We start from the raw sequence: 16907 nt of genomic DNA, 5'->3' as shown, positions 1-16907 counted from the left end.
CTTATAAGTTTGTTTCCATACGGAGCAAACATTGCCGTCAGCCGGGGGTGCAACCCGGCAGCGTAGCCTTTTTAAATGGGTTTGAAGCCCAGTTTCAGTGGCGAAAGTTTTACCACATATGCACAAGACCATAGTTCTAGGACTGAAACTAGGTCTGTCGTAAGTTCGATTCGGTTGTTAGGGGATAGTTGGATAGACAGGAAAAGACTTGTCTACCACTTAGATGAAAAGTCGGAAGGTGTACTATTGGACTCTACCACGGAGAGGTGTACAGAACTTGATTAAGAGGGGCTGCAAACTTTAAAAGCTCACAAAAGCTCCCTTATTGTTAATATTTTCATAACACTTTTATGTGATACACTTTGAACGGCTTCTACATACAAAACTTCTCCATTCAATTTTCACAATTCATCTTTTTCGACAAGCTCATATATATGGGGGAATCTAATTTCCTAATACTTGTTTTTCATTATTATTACTACTTTCATACAACTTTTATATAATACACCTCAGACGTTCAAACATCGAGCGGCCATCTAATATCATAATACTTTTTTCCTTTATTGTTAATATTTTCATAACACTTTTATATAATATACCTTGAACGGCTTCTACATACAAAACATCTCCATTCAATTTTCACAATTCATCTTTTTCGACAAGTTCCTATATAGAGAGCAATCTAATTTCATAATACTATATACTATTTCATAATACATCATTATTACTAGGTGGGTCTTTTCGCGGCAAGCCGCACGGACCTGGACAGAGCCAGTTCTCAACACTTGTCATCATGCAGTCAAAGTGGCCTGTCACATACAAGGTCCCAAACCCCGCCTCTTCCATTTGCCAGTCCCTTCAGTGGGGACTACGTGCCACCCTAGTTCACCCTGGACCCTTAAAGGTGGGTCTCGGTGGCCACAACAGCACGACATGAGGCCTTAGGAATTAACCTGCCCCGCCAATATTTCGTTTTCATAGTCCGCGCCACTTTCCAGGACGGACTCCTTTCCAAAGCGAGGTCAAGACATTGTATTCCCCAGCTGTATTAAGCTGGTGCGCGTCTGAAAGGATCTCACGACACTCCCTGTCCATGTTCCCTGGAAGTGCACAGTGGTCCTCGATAGCCGAAGGTTGATGGTATCTATAAAAATATTTAGAATAAAAATATAAAATATTAAATCTACCTATATCTAATGGTAGTACACCTTCGGGCGAAAATCATATTGAGGCTTCTTAGTTTGAGTAGATTTTTCATCAGTCTATTTAAGATTGAGCCATAAAATAGCGATGAATTGAAAGGCTGCCAATAATAGTTTTGGTAATATAAGATCTGATGTCTTGCTTAGAATACTAGAAATGATATTATTATCTCGACACTAGATTCCACGCGCTCCTACCACGACTAGAGGGGCCACGACGATGTTTCCCAGGGTACGGGATGTCATGGCACTTAGGAAGCGTGGCTCGCTATAAATGGCGCTCTTGTTCACAGCGGCTAGGGAAAGGGAGCTAGATCCCTCCCAGCTGACGGCAATGTCACACAGTATGGCTCTTGAACCCATCTGGAGCACGAGATCGGGTTTTTTTAATGCGCCGTCGATGCATCTAATGTGGGGTTCAACTTCTACTACCCATCATTTCTACTCGGCAATTTTTCGCGTATGCGTAACAAGCTGGTCGTGCTGCCTTATTCTCTGCCAATGTGACGTTGGACGTTTTTGTAATACATGGCTAAGTGACTCGTTACGATCACATCCCATCCTACATTTTCTCTCATGTAGTGGATTGGACGAGATTCCCCTAGTGGGTAGGAGATTGCCTCGAAGTTTCACAGCTCTTTCAAAATCTGACCCTGACCAGTAGGGCTGAGGGTTGTTGACCCAGCTACCCCTTTCTGTGGAGACCATTGCCAGAATATATGTTTTCCAGTCTCTCGATCATCTGCCGTGCGATGATGCTTCCGCCGATGTTATTTGTCCACTTCAATAGTTTTTCATATAGTTTGACGCTATAAGGCAGGAAGAGAACAGCTGCCGTTGTTGGCGTAGCACTATTTATTAAATTATTAAAGCGTCTTTTCATTATGGCGGGCACTTGTTGGGATAAGCAAGTTATACTCAGGCCGCCACCTCTTATAGGGGCATGCAGATAAGCATCCGCACATGTTCGGCTCAGACCAAGAAACTTTCTAACGGATACTCTGATGATCATCTCAGCGGATTTTAAAGCCTTCTTGGTGACTATGGCGCTTTGTAATTGATCTTGTATGGGCGGCAACAAGAAGTGTTTAACGATGTTAAGTTTCTATGCCGGTTGAAGTCCTACTTTGTTTATTCTATAGAGCTGGATTTTGAGGTCGGAAATGGTGGATCGAGTCTGTCCCATGACTCCATACCGCCTGCCCAGGTATTTAAACATATCCTGAGGTGTTAATTGGCGGATGAACTGACCCTCTGCCGCGAATAGAGGCCGAGTAACCACGTAAGAGTGTTTGTTGCCTCGGTTGACGTTAACCGATATGGCAACACTCTTGGTTGGGTTAGTTGACATCCCTCGCTTCGCAAAGAACTCAGTAACAGTTCTAAACTGCTTAGTGGCACCCTTGACAGACTCAGCCAACAGCACAAGGTCATCCGCATACGCTAGTACTGACACCTTCATGTCATTTGAGACAGGTATGCCCGACCCACCATTCTCTAGTTCGCCCTACTAAGTTGAAAAGATAGGCCGATAAAGGGTCTCCCTGCTTTACGCCTCTATCGATGTTAATTCTCCTTGTTTTCTTGTTGCCATCAGAGACTATGGTATAAGATTTCAGGTAGGAGTCCATTATATACCTTTTTGTTGTCTCGTCTATACCGAACCTGTTCAGAGCTCGCAGAATGGACCATTGCGATACTGGGTCGAAGGCTTTAGAAAGGTCTAACGACAAGATGTCGTATGGCTTAACTCTACGTCTTCTTTACTTGATTAGCGTTTGGTGTGAGATGTTATTCAGCAAGTCACCATTGATCTTCTTGAAACCTCTTTGGTTGGCGTGTATCGGTAACGCCCAGAAACGCTTGCCAAGGACACGATGAAACACCCTGACAATGACCGATGATATTGTGATCGGTATCCAGTTGTTAATCAAGCGTTTAGGAATAAGTGTTGTTCTGTTCCCTCGGAGCACCTCGGGTGTAACTCCAAAGAGAAACATGACATTATATAATAGAACCAATCTCTTCACAGGGGCCGTTTTAAGAGCTAGCAGGGGCACTGCGTCTAGACCAGCTGCCCCTGATTTTGATGTAATGGCCCATAGGATATCTGACTCTGTAATTGGCTGGTCCAGGTTATGTTCCTCTTTCTGATCTAAGATTGGTTTGTTGTCTAGGAGAGAGGGACTTCCGAATATGCCCCTGTACTCGGACTCTATTGACGCAATGTCAGGTAGTACATCATCTCCCCAGAGCGATTTCCCGTCCAGGATATCACGCGCCAGAGCGGCTCGATCGGATCGATATCGTCGTTGGACGACATTGTATTTATAAAAACGCTCATGGTTCCTGTTATTAAAGACTGGGGCCCTGCGGTTCCAATTTGCCTCCGCTTTGGGCTTCCCAGTCCCTGCTTCGTTAAAGAGTGCAGTAATATATTAATTCACCTCTTTTCTCACTCCCTCACTATGGCGGGCTAGGTTGGTGAAATGAGAGTAACGGAATAAAGTGCTATCATAAGTGTTCCATCCGTCATTAGCGTGCCAGTAATTGTATAAAAACATAGAGATAGTGTTATGCTGGTGTTCTATCGCAATGGGTACGAACTCCTCAGCATTCGGATTAAGACTTTGACGATCTTCAAAGTTCGAGTCCCTGCCTCGATCTCAAGGACTCTCGAGAAGAGAGAACTCCACTACTTCACCTTCTGCTTCCTCGTGGGGCCGCGCGTTTTCGTTCTCAAGTTGTTTGAGGGCCTCGATGTTGTTTTCTTTTCTAAGGAATTCGAGGAGTTCCTTGTATCCATCCTGTTTCCGTATATATTCGATTGAGTCGATTGTATGGTTAAAATAGATACTCTGGAGATGTTTGTTAATAAAACGGCCAGTATAGGCGAGTTCGTGTTTGGACATTTCTATGTAGTCTTCATCCTCGAATTCAACGGGGGCATTAGGCTTTTCGTAGATATTCTCAAGCTCCTCATTGTACTCCACGGGGTGTGTTCTCCGCATGTGTTGTCGCATTCCAGCTTAAGACTTATAAGTTTGTTTCCATACGGAGCAAACATTGCCGTCAGCCGGGGGTGCACCCCGGCAGCGTAGCCTTCTTAAATGGGTTTGAAGCCCAGTATCAGTGGCGAAAGTTTTACCACATATGCACAAGACCATAGTTCTAGGACTGAAACTAGGTCTGTCGTAAGTTCGATTCAGTTGTTAGGGGATAGTTGGATAGACAGGAAAAGACTTGTCTACCACTTAGATAAAAAGTCGGAAGGTGTACTATCCCTAAAACTAAAACCCCCTGGAGTCTGGAGGTGGGCACGGTCCGATAAAGGAGCCAGATAGGTGACCGTGGGGCAGTCTTCGGATAATCCCAATCTTTTAGAATAGACAAGAGATTGCCGTGTTGGATCAAGACTAAGAATCCTATCTGGGGCGCTCTGTACGTTAGCCACGCCAAAATAAATTCTAGCGTGTTACCGACTCTACCACGGAGGTGTACAGAACTTGATTAGGAGGGGCTGCAAACTTTAAAAGCTCACAAAAGCTCCCTTATTGTTAATATGTTCATATCACTTTTATGTGATACACCTTGGACGGCTTCTACATACAAAACATCTCCATTCAATTTTCACAATTCATCTTTTTCGACAAGTTCATATATATAGGGGAATCTAATTTCCTAATACTTGTTTTTCATTATTATTACTATTTTCATACAACTTTTATAAAACACACCTCGGACGGCTCCATACAATTTTCACAATTCATCATTTTCGACAAGTTCATATATATAGGGTAGAGGTGCTCAAACTTGAACTGCTGGCGATCTACCTCAATATTTTTAGAATACTTACGATCGACTCTGAGAGGCTGCAAGTATGTGTGATGCAGGGTTGTCGTACATACACAATACACCCTACCTACCTAGGTAGGATGTATCGTAGCATATATAGATATTAGCTTTTGCACAATATAGGTACATTATTTTAGTCAAGGTTTGGGTTAGGTTTAGTTAGGTTCTTCTCTACAATATCAATGAAAAACTCATAGTTATTCAAAATTGCGAGTTTTATGGTTGTTACAAAACAAAAGAGTTACATATGGTGTTAAACCTATTTAAAGAGTGGCGGTAGATGTTGAAGCGTGGCACTGCATGTCATCAGCATACTTTTCATAAGATGGTACGTAACCACTGAGTGCTAATCGCAATCATGATGACATATGATCGTCAGTTAGTCGATTGCGATATTTTGACTTAATTATCTTCAGTTCAGAAAATGCAGACTCGCACATGTAAGTTGACCCAAACAATGCCGTCAGTTGAAGGGCGATTTGCCTTAGATTTGGATATTTATCTTCAGATATAAAACACCAGAAATTTGTATCAGATGCTGTAGCTTTGAGATGTATATCTGATATAATCTGCACCAACTCATTTTCAACAGAACATGAGTTCATATTAAACCGACTTGCTATTTCAGTAGCTAATTCCTCAATGTTTTCACATGAAAAAGGATAACTCATAAATAATGTTATATTTTCCAATTTACTGCAATCATAAAAACGCATTTCGAATTGTCTCAAAATATTTGATAATTCAACCTCATACATATCATAATTAAACTGAGGAATCCATTTTTCGTTTTTCAAAATCTGAGTGTCATCACCTCTTTCGTCTAGAAAAGCTGTTATTTCGGGCAATCATTCTTGAAACCTTTGTAGGAACTTTCCGCGAATTAACCACCTGACGTCTGTGTGAAGAACTAAATCAGTGTGTTCAGCTGACCCCCTATCTTCCAAATGCAACTGAAAGAGCCGCCGTTGCAAGCTACGTGCACGGATGGAATTCACAATTTTTGTTGCAATACCCATAATTTCCTCCGTGTTTAAAACTTTGGAACACAAAACTTGTTGATGTATAATGCAATGGAATGAAAAAAATGAAGGGAATTCTTCATTAGCTCGACACAATGCCACAAAATCGTTTTTGTTTCCAGTCATTGCTGGTGCTCCATCGGTTGTAATGCACACTAATTTATATATTGGTAGCTCGTAGTTTTTTACAAAATTAAAGAAAACTTCTTATATATCTTCGCCACGGGTCTTCCCCTTCAGAGGAATGATTGTCAAAAATTCTTCCTTAGCCGACATGTCATTGAATACCATCCGAATAAAAATACACAGCTGGGCAGTGTCTGTCATACCGGTGGATTCGTCGAACTGTAAAGAAAAGTATGTACATTCCATGATATCATGTTTTAGTTTATCTGCGATGTCCTGACTCATGACTTCAATACGCCTTGTGACAGTCGGACGAGATAACTGAAGTTCTCTAATAGCAGACATGATTTCTGTTTTATTTTTAAAATCTCCAAATAAAGTCTCACCCGCTTCAATAAATGCTTCCTTCACCACCGATCCATCTTCGAATGGTTTCTTGTGTTTCGCAAATATATGAGATATTTTAAATGACGCGATCGTAGCAGCTTTTGATTGTTTGGCTGGTCTTCTGAACATGGTTTATTCTTATTTTAAACAAGATATAAAATCACTTACTTTTCGTTTTCTTAACTCACTCTGTAGCGGAAAATCCTTTTGATAGTTTTTATGAACCGTTTTATGATGCCTCTCTAAGTTACCACGCTTAGGTATTGCAACTGACGCACGACAAATAACACAAATGCACTTATCCTTCACCATACAAAAGAAAAATTCTTCCTCCCAATTCTTATTAAAATGATACGTTTTAGATTTCTTCACTGCACTCATTTTCCACTATTTAATAATGAACTTTGTATCGACTTGTCGATCGCGATCGACCGTTTGAGCACCCCTGATATAGGGGAATCTAATTTCATAATACTTGTTTTTCATTATTATTACTATTTTCATACAAGTTTTATATACCTCGGACGTTCATACATCGAGCGGCATCTAATTTCATAATACTTTTGTCGTTTTTGTTACTATTTTCATAACACTTTTATGTGATACACCTCGGACGGCTTCTACATACAAAACAACTCCATTCAATTTTCACAATTCATCTTTTTCGACAAGTTCCTATATCGAGAGCAATCTAATTTCATAATACTATATACTATTTCATAATACATCATTATTACTAAGTGTGTCTTTTCGCGGCAAGCCGCACGGACCTGGACAGAGCCAGTTCTCAACACTTGTCATCATCTACTCAAAGTGGTCTGTCACATACAAGGTCCCAAACCCCGCTTCTTCCATTTGCCAGTCCCTTCAGTGGAGACTACGTGCCACCCTAGTTCACCCTGGTTCCTTAAATCAATAAAGGTGGTACTCGGTGGTCACAACAGCACGACATGGGGCCTTAGGAATTAACCTGCCCCGCCAATATTTCGTTTTCATAGTCCGCGCCACTTTCCAGGACGGACTCCTTTCCAAAGCGAGGCCAAGACATTGTATTCCCCAGCTGTATTAGGCTGGTGCGCGTGTGAAAGGATCTCACGACACTCCCTGTCCATGTTCCCAGGTACCAGGTCTGGAAGTGCACAGTGGTCCTCGATAGCCGAAGGTGGATCGTATCTATAAAAATATTTAGAATAAAAATATAAAGTATTAAATCTACCTGTATCTAATGGTAGTACACCTTCGGGAGAAAATCATATTGAGGCTTCTTAGTTTGAGTAGATGTTTCGTCAGTCTATTTAAGATTGAGCCATAAAATAGCGATAAATTGAAAGGCTGCCAATAATAGTTTTGTTAATGTAAGATCTGATGTCTTGCTTAGAATACTAGAAATGATATTATCTCGACACCAGATTCCACGTGCTCCCACGACTAGAGGGGCCACGACGATATGTTTCCCAGGGTATCGGGATGTCATGGCACTTGGGAAGCGTGGCACGCTATAAATGGCGCTCCTATTTAGAGCGGCTAGGGAAAGGGAGCTAGCACACTATGGCTCTTTAACCTATTTGGAGCACGAGATCGGGTTTCTTTAATGCGCCGTCGATGCATGTAATGTCGGGTTCAAATTCTACTACTCATCATTTCTTCTCGGCAATTTTTCGCGAATTAACGAGCTGGTCGTGCCGCCTTATTCTCTGCCAATGTGACGCAGGACGTTTTTGTAATACATGGCTAAGTAACTCGTTACGATCACATCCCATCCTACATTTTCTCTCATGTAGTGGATTGGACAGGATTGGTAGAAGTATGGGTAGAAGATTGCCTCGAAGCTGCATAGCTCTTTTAAAATCTGTCCCTGACCAGTAGGGCGGAGGGTTGTTGACCCAGCTACCACTTTCTGTGGAGCAGTCACCTTGATGGAGACCATTGCCAGAATATCCGTTTTCCAGTCTCTCGATCATCTGCCGTGCGATGATGCTACTGCTGCCGCCGCTGTTATTTGTCCACATCAACAGTTTTTCATATAGTTTGACGCTATAAGGCAGGGAAAGAACAGCTGCCGTTGTTGGCATAGCACTATTTATTAAATTATTGAAGCGTCTTTTCATTATGGCGGACACTTGTTCGGATAAGCAAGTTATACCCAGGCCGCCACCTCTTATAGGGGCATGCAGATAATCATTAGCACATGTTCGGTTCAGACGAAGAAACTTTCTAACGGATACTCTGATGATCGTATCAGCGGCTTCTAAAGTCTTCTTGGTGACTATGGCGCTTTGTAATTGATCTTGTATGCGCGGTAACAAGAAGTGTTTAACGATGTTAAGTTTCTGTACCGGTTGAAGTCCTGCTTTGTTTATTCTATCGAGTTGGATTTTGAGGTCGGAAATGGTGGATCGAGTCTGTCCCAAGACTCCATACTGCCTGCCCAGGTATTTAAACATATCCTGAGGTGTTAATTGGCGGATGAACTGACCCTCTGCCGCGAATAGAGGCCGAGTAACCACGTAAGAGTGTTTGTTGCCTTGGTTAACGTTAACCGATATGGCAACACTCTTTGTCGGGTTAATCGACATCCCTCGCTTCGCAAATTGAAATTGAAAAGTAAATTCCCAAAAAATTTTTCTCCGAATTTCGGAAAATTTTTAGCCTAGCTCGGGAGACCTGATTTTTCGCAATCCAAAAATATCCGAATTTTTGAAATTACCCCTTTGGGGGGTCTAGATGGAGCCAAAAGTCGGAATTTTCGGAGAACCTCAATTGGGAGTTTGCAACTTTTTTACGTTACAAAATAGCGAAAAAATGGAAAGTTCGTTTTGGGGACAAAAAATATCCATAATCCCACGAACAAAATTTTGGGGGATCCACGGGAGGTTTTTCTGGAATTTTGACATTTAAATATACCAGCGGGAAGCGCCTTGACATACCCTAGTCATTGGTATAAATTATTACTGAATTCCCTCCACTTTGTGAGGGTGCCAGGAATCGCTAAATATTGAACCTGGAGATGCGATTTTCGCAGGATTTTCCGGATTTTGAGCGCCTATAATTGAAATAGGCTCGAAATATTTTTAGCACACCACCCTCCCAAGAGTTGCTCCGAATAGTACCGGAAGGCTCGAAATGGTGTTTTTAGGTAGATGCTGCATATAGCTACCAAAGTGAGAAAAAAATTTTAACCTCAAAATTTAGCGTCACGTGTGACGTCATTTATTAACACCGATGGGTGAAGTTATATATATCAATCGATAGAGGAGAAACATAGAATTTTTTTGCTCATATACAGAGTGGTTTCGAAAAGTTTTCGTAATCTCGAAATTTCGAGGATAATCTCGTGAGGTGAAGGTGATATCTATATGCCTATATACGTATTTTTATTTTCCCAATATTTTTTGTCTCTTGCATATTTTTGGTATTGGTCATACTAAGAAAGTTGTTTTTTATTTATGATATTGAGAGGGAGGTAAGCTTCGCTTGAGGGGGGCATGACATTTTTGTCGAAACAATTCAGACCCTTCATCATAAAGTATAACCAGGTGAGTAGCCAAAAATTTTTGAAAGGGGGGGCCGCCCCCCTACCCCTCTGAAGATTTTTTAGAAGGATCCGAAGCTATCCCAATCTCCATTATTTTTGATTTTCTATACAACGGTTTTTTTATTTTTTTTCTACGACGTCTCCTTCCCCTTCAAAAACCCAGCTCATGTTGCGCGTTAACTAGTACAAGGACCGGCTCTGAAGGGCAAATTTTCAAGGTGCTCCGATTTGGATGAAAATTTGTGAGGAGGGGTAAAATTTGGCCAGAAGAACGGTTCCGATCATAAAAATTTTCCAAAACTAGGTTTAAGGGGTTAAAATTGACTTCGAAAATTTCATCAGGACCGGCTAAGGAGGGGTTGTTAAATTTTGTTTTACGATTTGGCTGAAAATTTGAGATAAGGGGTTTTCGGGGATGAGAAAGCCGATGGTGATATTAGTATTTTTCCTCGTACTTTACTTGAAGAATTTTTAGAAAATATTTTTTTTCTCTTTTCAACTATAAAACTTCGGCAAAATAACTCAAAAATTGGTATCCTCATATAAAAATACGCCTTATTTCATTTTTTCCATCACACGATCCACAATATTTGAATTTTATTCGAATTAAGATTCAAAATTTTTTGTAAATTATATCCCTTGAAAAATTATATATCCCACGTCTATGGTATAATAATATGAATAAAAATATACAGAATCCGAAAGCACAACAATGATATTGTTTGAATAGAATATATTCTCCTTATTTTACCCTTGAACATAAAAACAAAAAAATTTGAAATTCGAATTTAGTATAATAGTAATAATAAATCCGTTGAGCTGAAAATAATGAGTCGAGTAATCATTGAACTTTTCTTCTTAATATTTTGGCTCCGATTTCAACCAAATTTCGTACATAGGGGTCAAATGATATGGGGATTCGACAAGAGATGTCAGTTTTCGGAAAAAAAATTATAACAAGGGGAAAATCCGTGAAAATCCATGAAAATTGAATTTTCGTAAAAACAATATTTCCAATCGAAAAAATAATACATTCTCTGGAATCTCCGGCGACGGATATATGATATTTCATCTTTTTTCCAATACTTTTAGACGAACCCATATTTTCGAAAATTTGGCACAAAACCGAGAAATTTCCGGAATATTGTTGTCATCCCTGAGTATAATATTGAATAAATTCGAAACTATGAGAGTTATCATGCTATTTATGGTATCAATCGATTAAGAAAATCTCCATTTCACTCATTAGTCTCATTGCAATTCTTCATTCCAAACATACGCGTATTATACAGGGTGAAAGTCGAGACAAATTTTTTTCTCAAAAAATTCCACATAAAAATTCATATTATCTACAGATCATCAGCTAAAACGTGGTAATGAGGAAAAATCGAAAAAAGACCATAGGTACTATCATAGAAAAAATATACCTCTTTTCCCTTGGTTACACAAGGCGAGTTAGAGAGCTTTGACTTTGAGCTTTTGCAACGGAATTCGACATTTCAAAGGGTTACCCCTGTGGAATGAAAATGGACAAAAAATCTTTTGACTCCGATTTCAATTAAATTTTGTACATGGGGGTTAAATGATATAGGGATTCGACAAGAGTTGTCAGTTTCCGGAAAAAAAATTTGACAAGGGGAAAATCCGTGAAAATCCATGAAAATTGAATTTTCGTAAAAACGATATTTCCAATCTAAAAAATAATACTAATAATCAAGCCTCGGATTGTCCTCCCATTAATAGCGAACCGTGCCACTTTTTTGATGACGCTAGCTGGCGAAAATAATCACATAGATGGATGGAGAATCAAATTTGGAGAAAACAATTTAATACCAGTTACGTTCACGAGATGTTTCAAATGTTTCTATTCGAGTATTTCGGCTAACGAAAAAAATTATGTCCACCCCGATAATCCCCCCTCAAAAAAGTTCTACGGTGCAGCTGAAACCCACTTTTTTATTATTCGAGCTAGAGAAAAATTGAAAAATTATTGGGATAGAGAATAATGTGTACAATTGCGATACCTACCACCATTAAGGGTAAAATCCTTCATAATTACCAAAGTACCATAGCGATCACACCAACACTTTGAACACACATTTTTGAATGTGTCAAACTTTATGTCTGGAGATACGTGTTCGTCGAATATATGTTTCAAGTTCACCTCATCCTGCTTGAATAACACAATAACATTACAATTGTCGCGAATAAGCTGTTTCGGTATTTTTGAGTATGTTTGACAAAGATATGCAGCATCAATATCTTTATGTCTACACATGGAGTAGTATTCACGAATTTTCTGCTGACCGTCACAGGCTACGTCATCGAATAAAAAGATGGAATTTGGTCGAGCTTTCTCTGGACTAATTATTTCCTCATTGTCTTTAAATGGGAAATACCCAACACCCTTGACTTGCGCTATAACTTCTTGTAGCAATTGATACTTTGGTTGAAATAACGATTTTGAATAGACATAAACATTTTTGAACTTCGCGCCATTTGGATTGAATAGGAGCGCCAGCACGACGTTCGTCTTACCACACCCACTGGGGCCACATATAATGGCACGGAAAGAATTTGGCAACAATTTACCATGTTTGCCAACAGTTGGTGTTGAGGTGAAATCCAGATTTTCAATGGGTATAGTCTGCTCTTGTTGAATTATTTTCATTGTGTGTGTCGTTTTTCGTAGTACTACTCTTTAAATATAGGTGTCACCAATTGAGCGTGTCAGTCTTAATGTTGGTGTTTGAAGGAGATGGTATTTTGAATTCTCTCATCAATAAACTATTGAACTTCACTTACCTAGCTATCAGTACTGTGGACGTAAGTAAACCACCGCCCCCCCCACCCTTTTTCCGAAAAATACATTTTTTTTTAGCCGGTACAAAATTGGAAAAACGTCTTGATCGTGGAGATCCGGGCATCAACCCCTTGGACGCTGCTTGTAAACAACACGATATTTCTTACTGGAAGAATAAGTCTCTCGAAGAACGACACAAAGCCGATCATACTTGAAGATAAAGCTTGGGCACGCGTCAAATCAAAAGACGCTTCACTGGGAGAGAAAGCTGCTGCATTACTTGTAACAGGCGGAATGAAGGTGAAAAGAAAGCTGGGAATGGGTTGTCGTCGCAAACGTCGTTCCTTGCATCGAGATGTTATTCTGAAAGTGGGAAAGTCATTGAAGAGAGGAACATCTATGAAAGACACCGCAACGTTTGCCTTACGAGCAGCCAAAGCACTTATTAAAGAATTTGGCGGCAAAAAAGAAGTCGAGGTTCCTCGAGTAATACCTGTAGCGAAATCCGGAGGTTTCCTACCACTTATTCCTTTGTTTGCCGGTCTTTCGGCAGTTGGAGCTTTGTCAGGTGGTGCTGCTGGGATTGCAAAAACCGTCATTGATGCTAAGCATGCGCAAAAGAAATTGGAGGAAGATGTACGTCATAATAAGGAACGTGTAGGATCTGGCCTATACTTGAAAAAGTATGCAAAAGGTGGATTTGGATTGTATTTAAAAAAAAAACTAATAAAGCTACCCAATCATGCACTATCTGACTTTGACATTGCGCATTATGCAAAATTACTTAAAATATCACATTTTCGAGGAGTTTTCATGCGAGACACCCTCTCCAAAGACGGTCCTCGAAAACAAGAATGCGCAGTGGTTAATTTAGATGTCTCTAAGAATAGTGGGAGTCATTGGGAGGCTTACAGAAAGATAAACAACGATGTAGAGTATTTTGATTCATTTGGTAATTTGAAGCCGCCGAAAGAAGTTGTTGAATATCTGGGAAAGAGTGCGAGAATTTTCTACAACAATACCCAATATCAAAACTACAATCAAATAAATTGCGGACATTTGTGTTTGAAATTTCTACAGCAACAATGACGAGCGTAGAACTATTACTACAACATATCTACCATGGAAAAACGTTGAATAGTTTTACTGCCGAAGAACTAAAGCACTTTCCCATTGAACATCTAATAGAGTGTGTAAGACCTTGGGAATTGTTGGATATGTGGCATAAACTTCCCAATGAATATCGAGGAAATTTTGAACTACAAATACGACTACCTTGTTTCATCCATTACAACCGACCTGATTGGACAACACATTGTGATGGTCCTCCGAGTTCTCAAGCCACTTGTTTTCTTTGTAACAATAAATAGAATAAACAAGTAGTATTATTTAAATTCAAACATCACCCGAATTCCATTAGTCACCATGTCACAGTTGCTGAGAGTAAACAGCATCAATCATGAATTTACCTTTCAACCTACTACGCCTATTGTGCTCGATCCGAATAATGATTACTAAATAGCTTTGCGATCTTTTCATTCTTATCACAGTATACTAAACATTGAAAATTGTAAGTTTTACTACTACGATACCAAGGGCAAGCTTCAAAGTTTTGATTTTCCCACAGGATGTTACGAAATTGCCGATCTTGAAGCGTTTATACGAGATAAATTGGGTGTGGACAATTCAACTAGACCAGAGGGTATATTTTCACTAAAACCCAATCACAATACGTTGAAATGTGAAATTTCCAGTAAATACAAAATTTCATTCAAAGAAGATAATAGTATTGGGAGAATTTTGGGTTTTTGACCGAAAATAGTCGACGCAAACAAAATACACTCGTCAGATCTCCCCGTCAAAATCATTAAAGTATCTAGTATTCGCTTCGATTGTAACATTACCACTGGAGCCTTCGATGCAAACAGACCTGCTCATACTATATACGAATTCGTCATACAAGTGGATCCAGGATATTCCATAGACGAAATTCCTCATAATTTGCACTATTTACCTGTTATACCACAACGTGAAATAACCAATATCACCGTCATCGCTTTAGACCAAGACGGTCAGCCTGTAAACTTTCGTGGAGAACTAAGTACGTTGGTGTTGGAGCTTAGAGCGCGAAGCAAATGGGACTAATAATAAATCATAAAAGACAGTCTACAGAGCATTCAACTTCATTAGATAAGCTACCATCAAAGCTAAAGCAACTCACGTTCGCAAACAAATTGGTTCTGCAATCGTTGGGTTTTAAATTGAAAAATAACAACAATGTATGGAAAACGTCAACGCCAAAACGACAACATGCCTCCAATGTTTGATATCTACCGTAAGCCGATGTTTGACGATTCAATTCGAAAGGCTGAATACAGAACCTATGCTCCATTTATAAAGTCATTCAATTGCAGTGACATTGTGGAGTTTAGCATTAATCAGGTTGATTCGTTCTTTGCAATGAGCGAACCTTTGTTGTGCATTAAAGGTTCGCTTGAAATACACGGAGCTGGTGACGTAAAATTAGCAAATAATGTTGGAGCCTTTCTATTCGATTCATGTACGTACAGTGAAAGTGCCAGAGAAATGGAAACAGTTCGGGATCCTGGAATAGTGAGTGCCGTACGTGCTATGACTTGTTATAACCAAGAAGATTCCAATCATATGGCTATAGCCGGCTGGAATTACCCAAAAGATCCTATTCTGAATGTTAGCGACAAGTCCTTCAACCTTCAAATACCTCTCAAACATATTTTCAGCATTTTCAACGATTATTCAATGATTACATGTGGGCGTCAAACAATACGACTAGTTCGGGCACGAAATGATAATGATTGCTTATATATTACTGAAAAGAATGTCTCTGGAACGCTCTCCACTACAACAGCTAAATTAAACATTACAAGCGTTGAGCTAAAAGTTAAACATATCTTTCCTAATGACGACATAAAATTAAATCTCATGAAATCCATTCAAAAATATCAACCTATAGTTATTCCATTTAGGAAGTGGGAGTTACACGAATTACCCTCAATTACTAAAGGAGCAAGACATGAAGTTTGGGCTGTCAAGACATCCACTTCAGTTGAAAGACCTCGTTTTGTTATTGTTTTCTTTCAAACCGACAAACGTAACTTGAGTACAGCTGACCCGACTTTATTTGACAATACCGACGTACAAAGTATAAGACTGTCACTTAATGGTGATTATTGGCACAATGAAAGAATGCAATTGGATTTCGCTAAAACTGATTACAATGAAGCCTATTTTAACTATACTGAATTCTATCCCAACTACGCAAACTCCACACAGAAGCGCCCCCTGCTGGATTATTCTTCTTTCAAGAAACGAGCATTGTTTGTTATCGATTGTTCAAAACAGGAGGAAAGCATGAAGGCATCCACAGTCGATGTGAAACTTGACATTGAAGCAAACATAGGTTTTCCCGAAAATACCAAAGTATATTGCATCATAATTCACGATTGTGTAATGGAATACTTCCCCCTCACCGAAATTGTTAAAAGCTTGAACTAGATGTTGTGAGTTAGTGTTCGATCAGACGTCAACATGAGAGTAGCTTTTGTAGACATTCAAGGTTTTGTCGTAGACGGTCTTTTCGTTGCCTCGAGCTCACCATAGAAATTGGCTTCAAAAGTTCACATTACATATTTTTACCACCGCGACCGTTTTCTACATTAAGTAACGAGGACAAAAAGACCACATCATACTTGGAAAGAAATGTGCACGGCATTCGATACTCTTCAGGAGATGTAGAATATTCTAAAGTAAATGAAATATTAGAAAGCAAGTTATTGTATGTCGCAGGAGGACAACAAAAAGTCGAGTTTCTGCAAATGAAATGTCACATTTTCGGTATTTTTCCACATATTATTGACGTTTGCAAATTTGATGGTACACCCTGTGAAACTGGAAACTTTGCTCAAGATCCAAACCCCTGTCACGCATCTGGACTATTT

The 16907-nt window shown here is 39.7% G+C and overlaps 1 protein-coding gene across 1 annotated transcript; it reads left to right on the top strand.

The window, feature by feature from the left end:
* The first annotated feature begins 15207 nt into the window (after positions 1–15207).
* LOC130449192 (uncharacterized) lies at positions 15208–16464 on the top strand. The gene has a single exon (XM_056786873.1). The coding sequence runs from the start codon at positions 15208–15210 to the stop codon at positions 16462–16464; it is 1257 nt and encodes a 418-aa protein (XP_056642851.1).
* The last annotated feature ends 443 nt before the right edge of the window (positions 16465–16907 follow it).

This window comes from Diorhabda sublineata, chromosome 10 (genome assembly GCF_026230105.1).
Source record: "Diorhabda sublineata isolate icDioSubl1.1 chromosome 10, icDioSubl1.1, whole genome shotgun sequence".
Classification (NCBI taxonomy): Eukaryota; Metazoa; Arthropoda; class Insecta; order Coleoptera; family Chrysomelidae; genus Diorhabda; species Diorhabda sublineata.
Note: the sequence above shows the minus strand (reverse complement) of the source record. Positions and strands in the feature narration are given on the sequence as shown.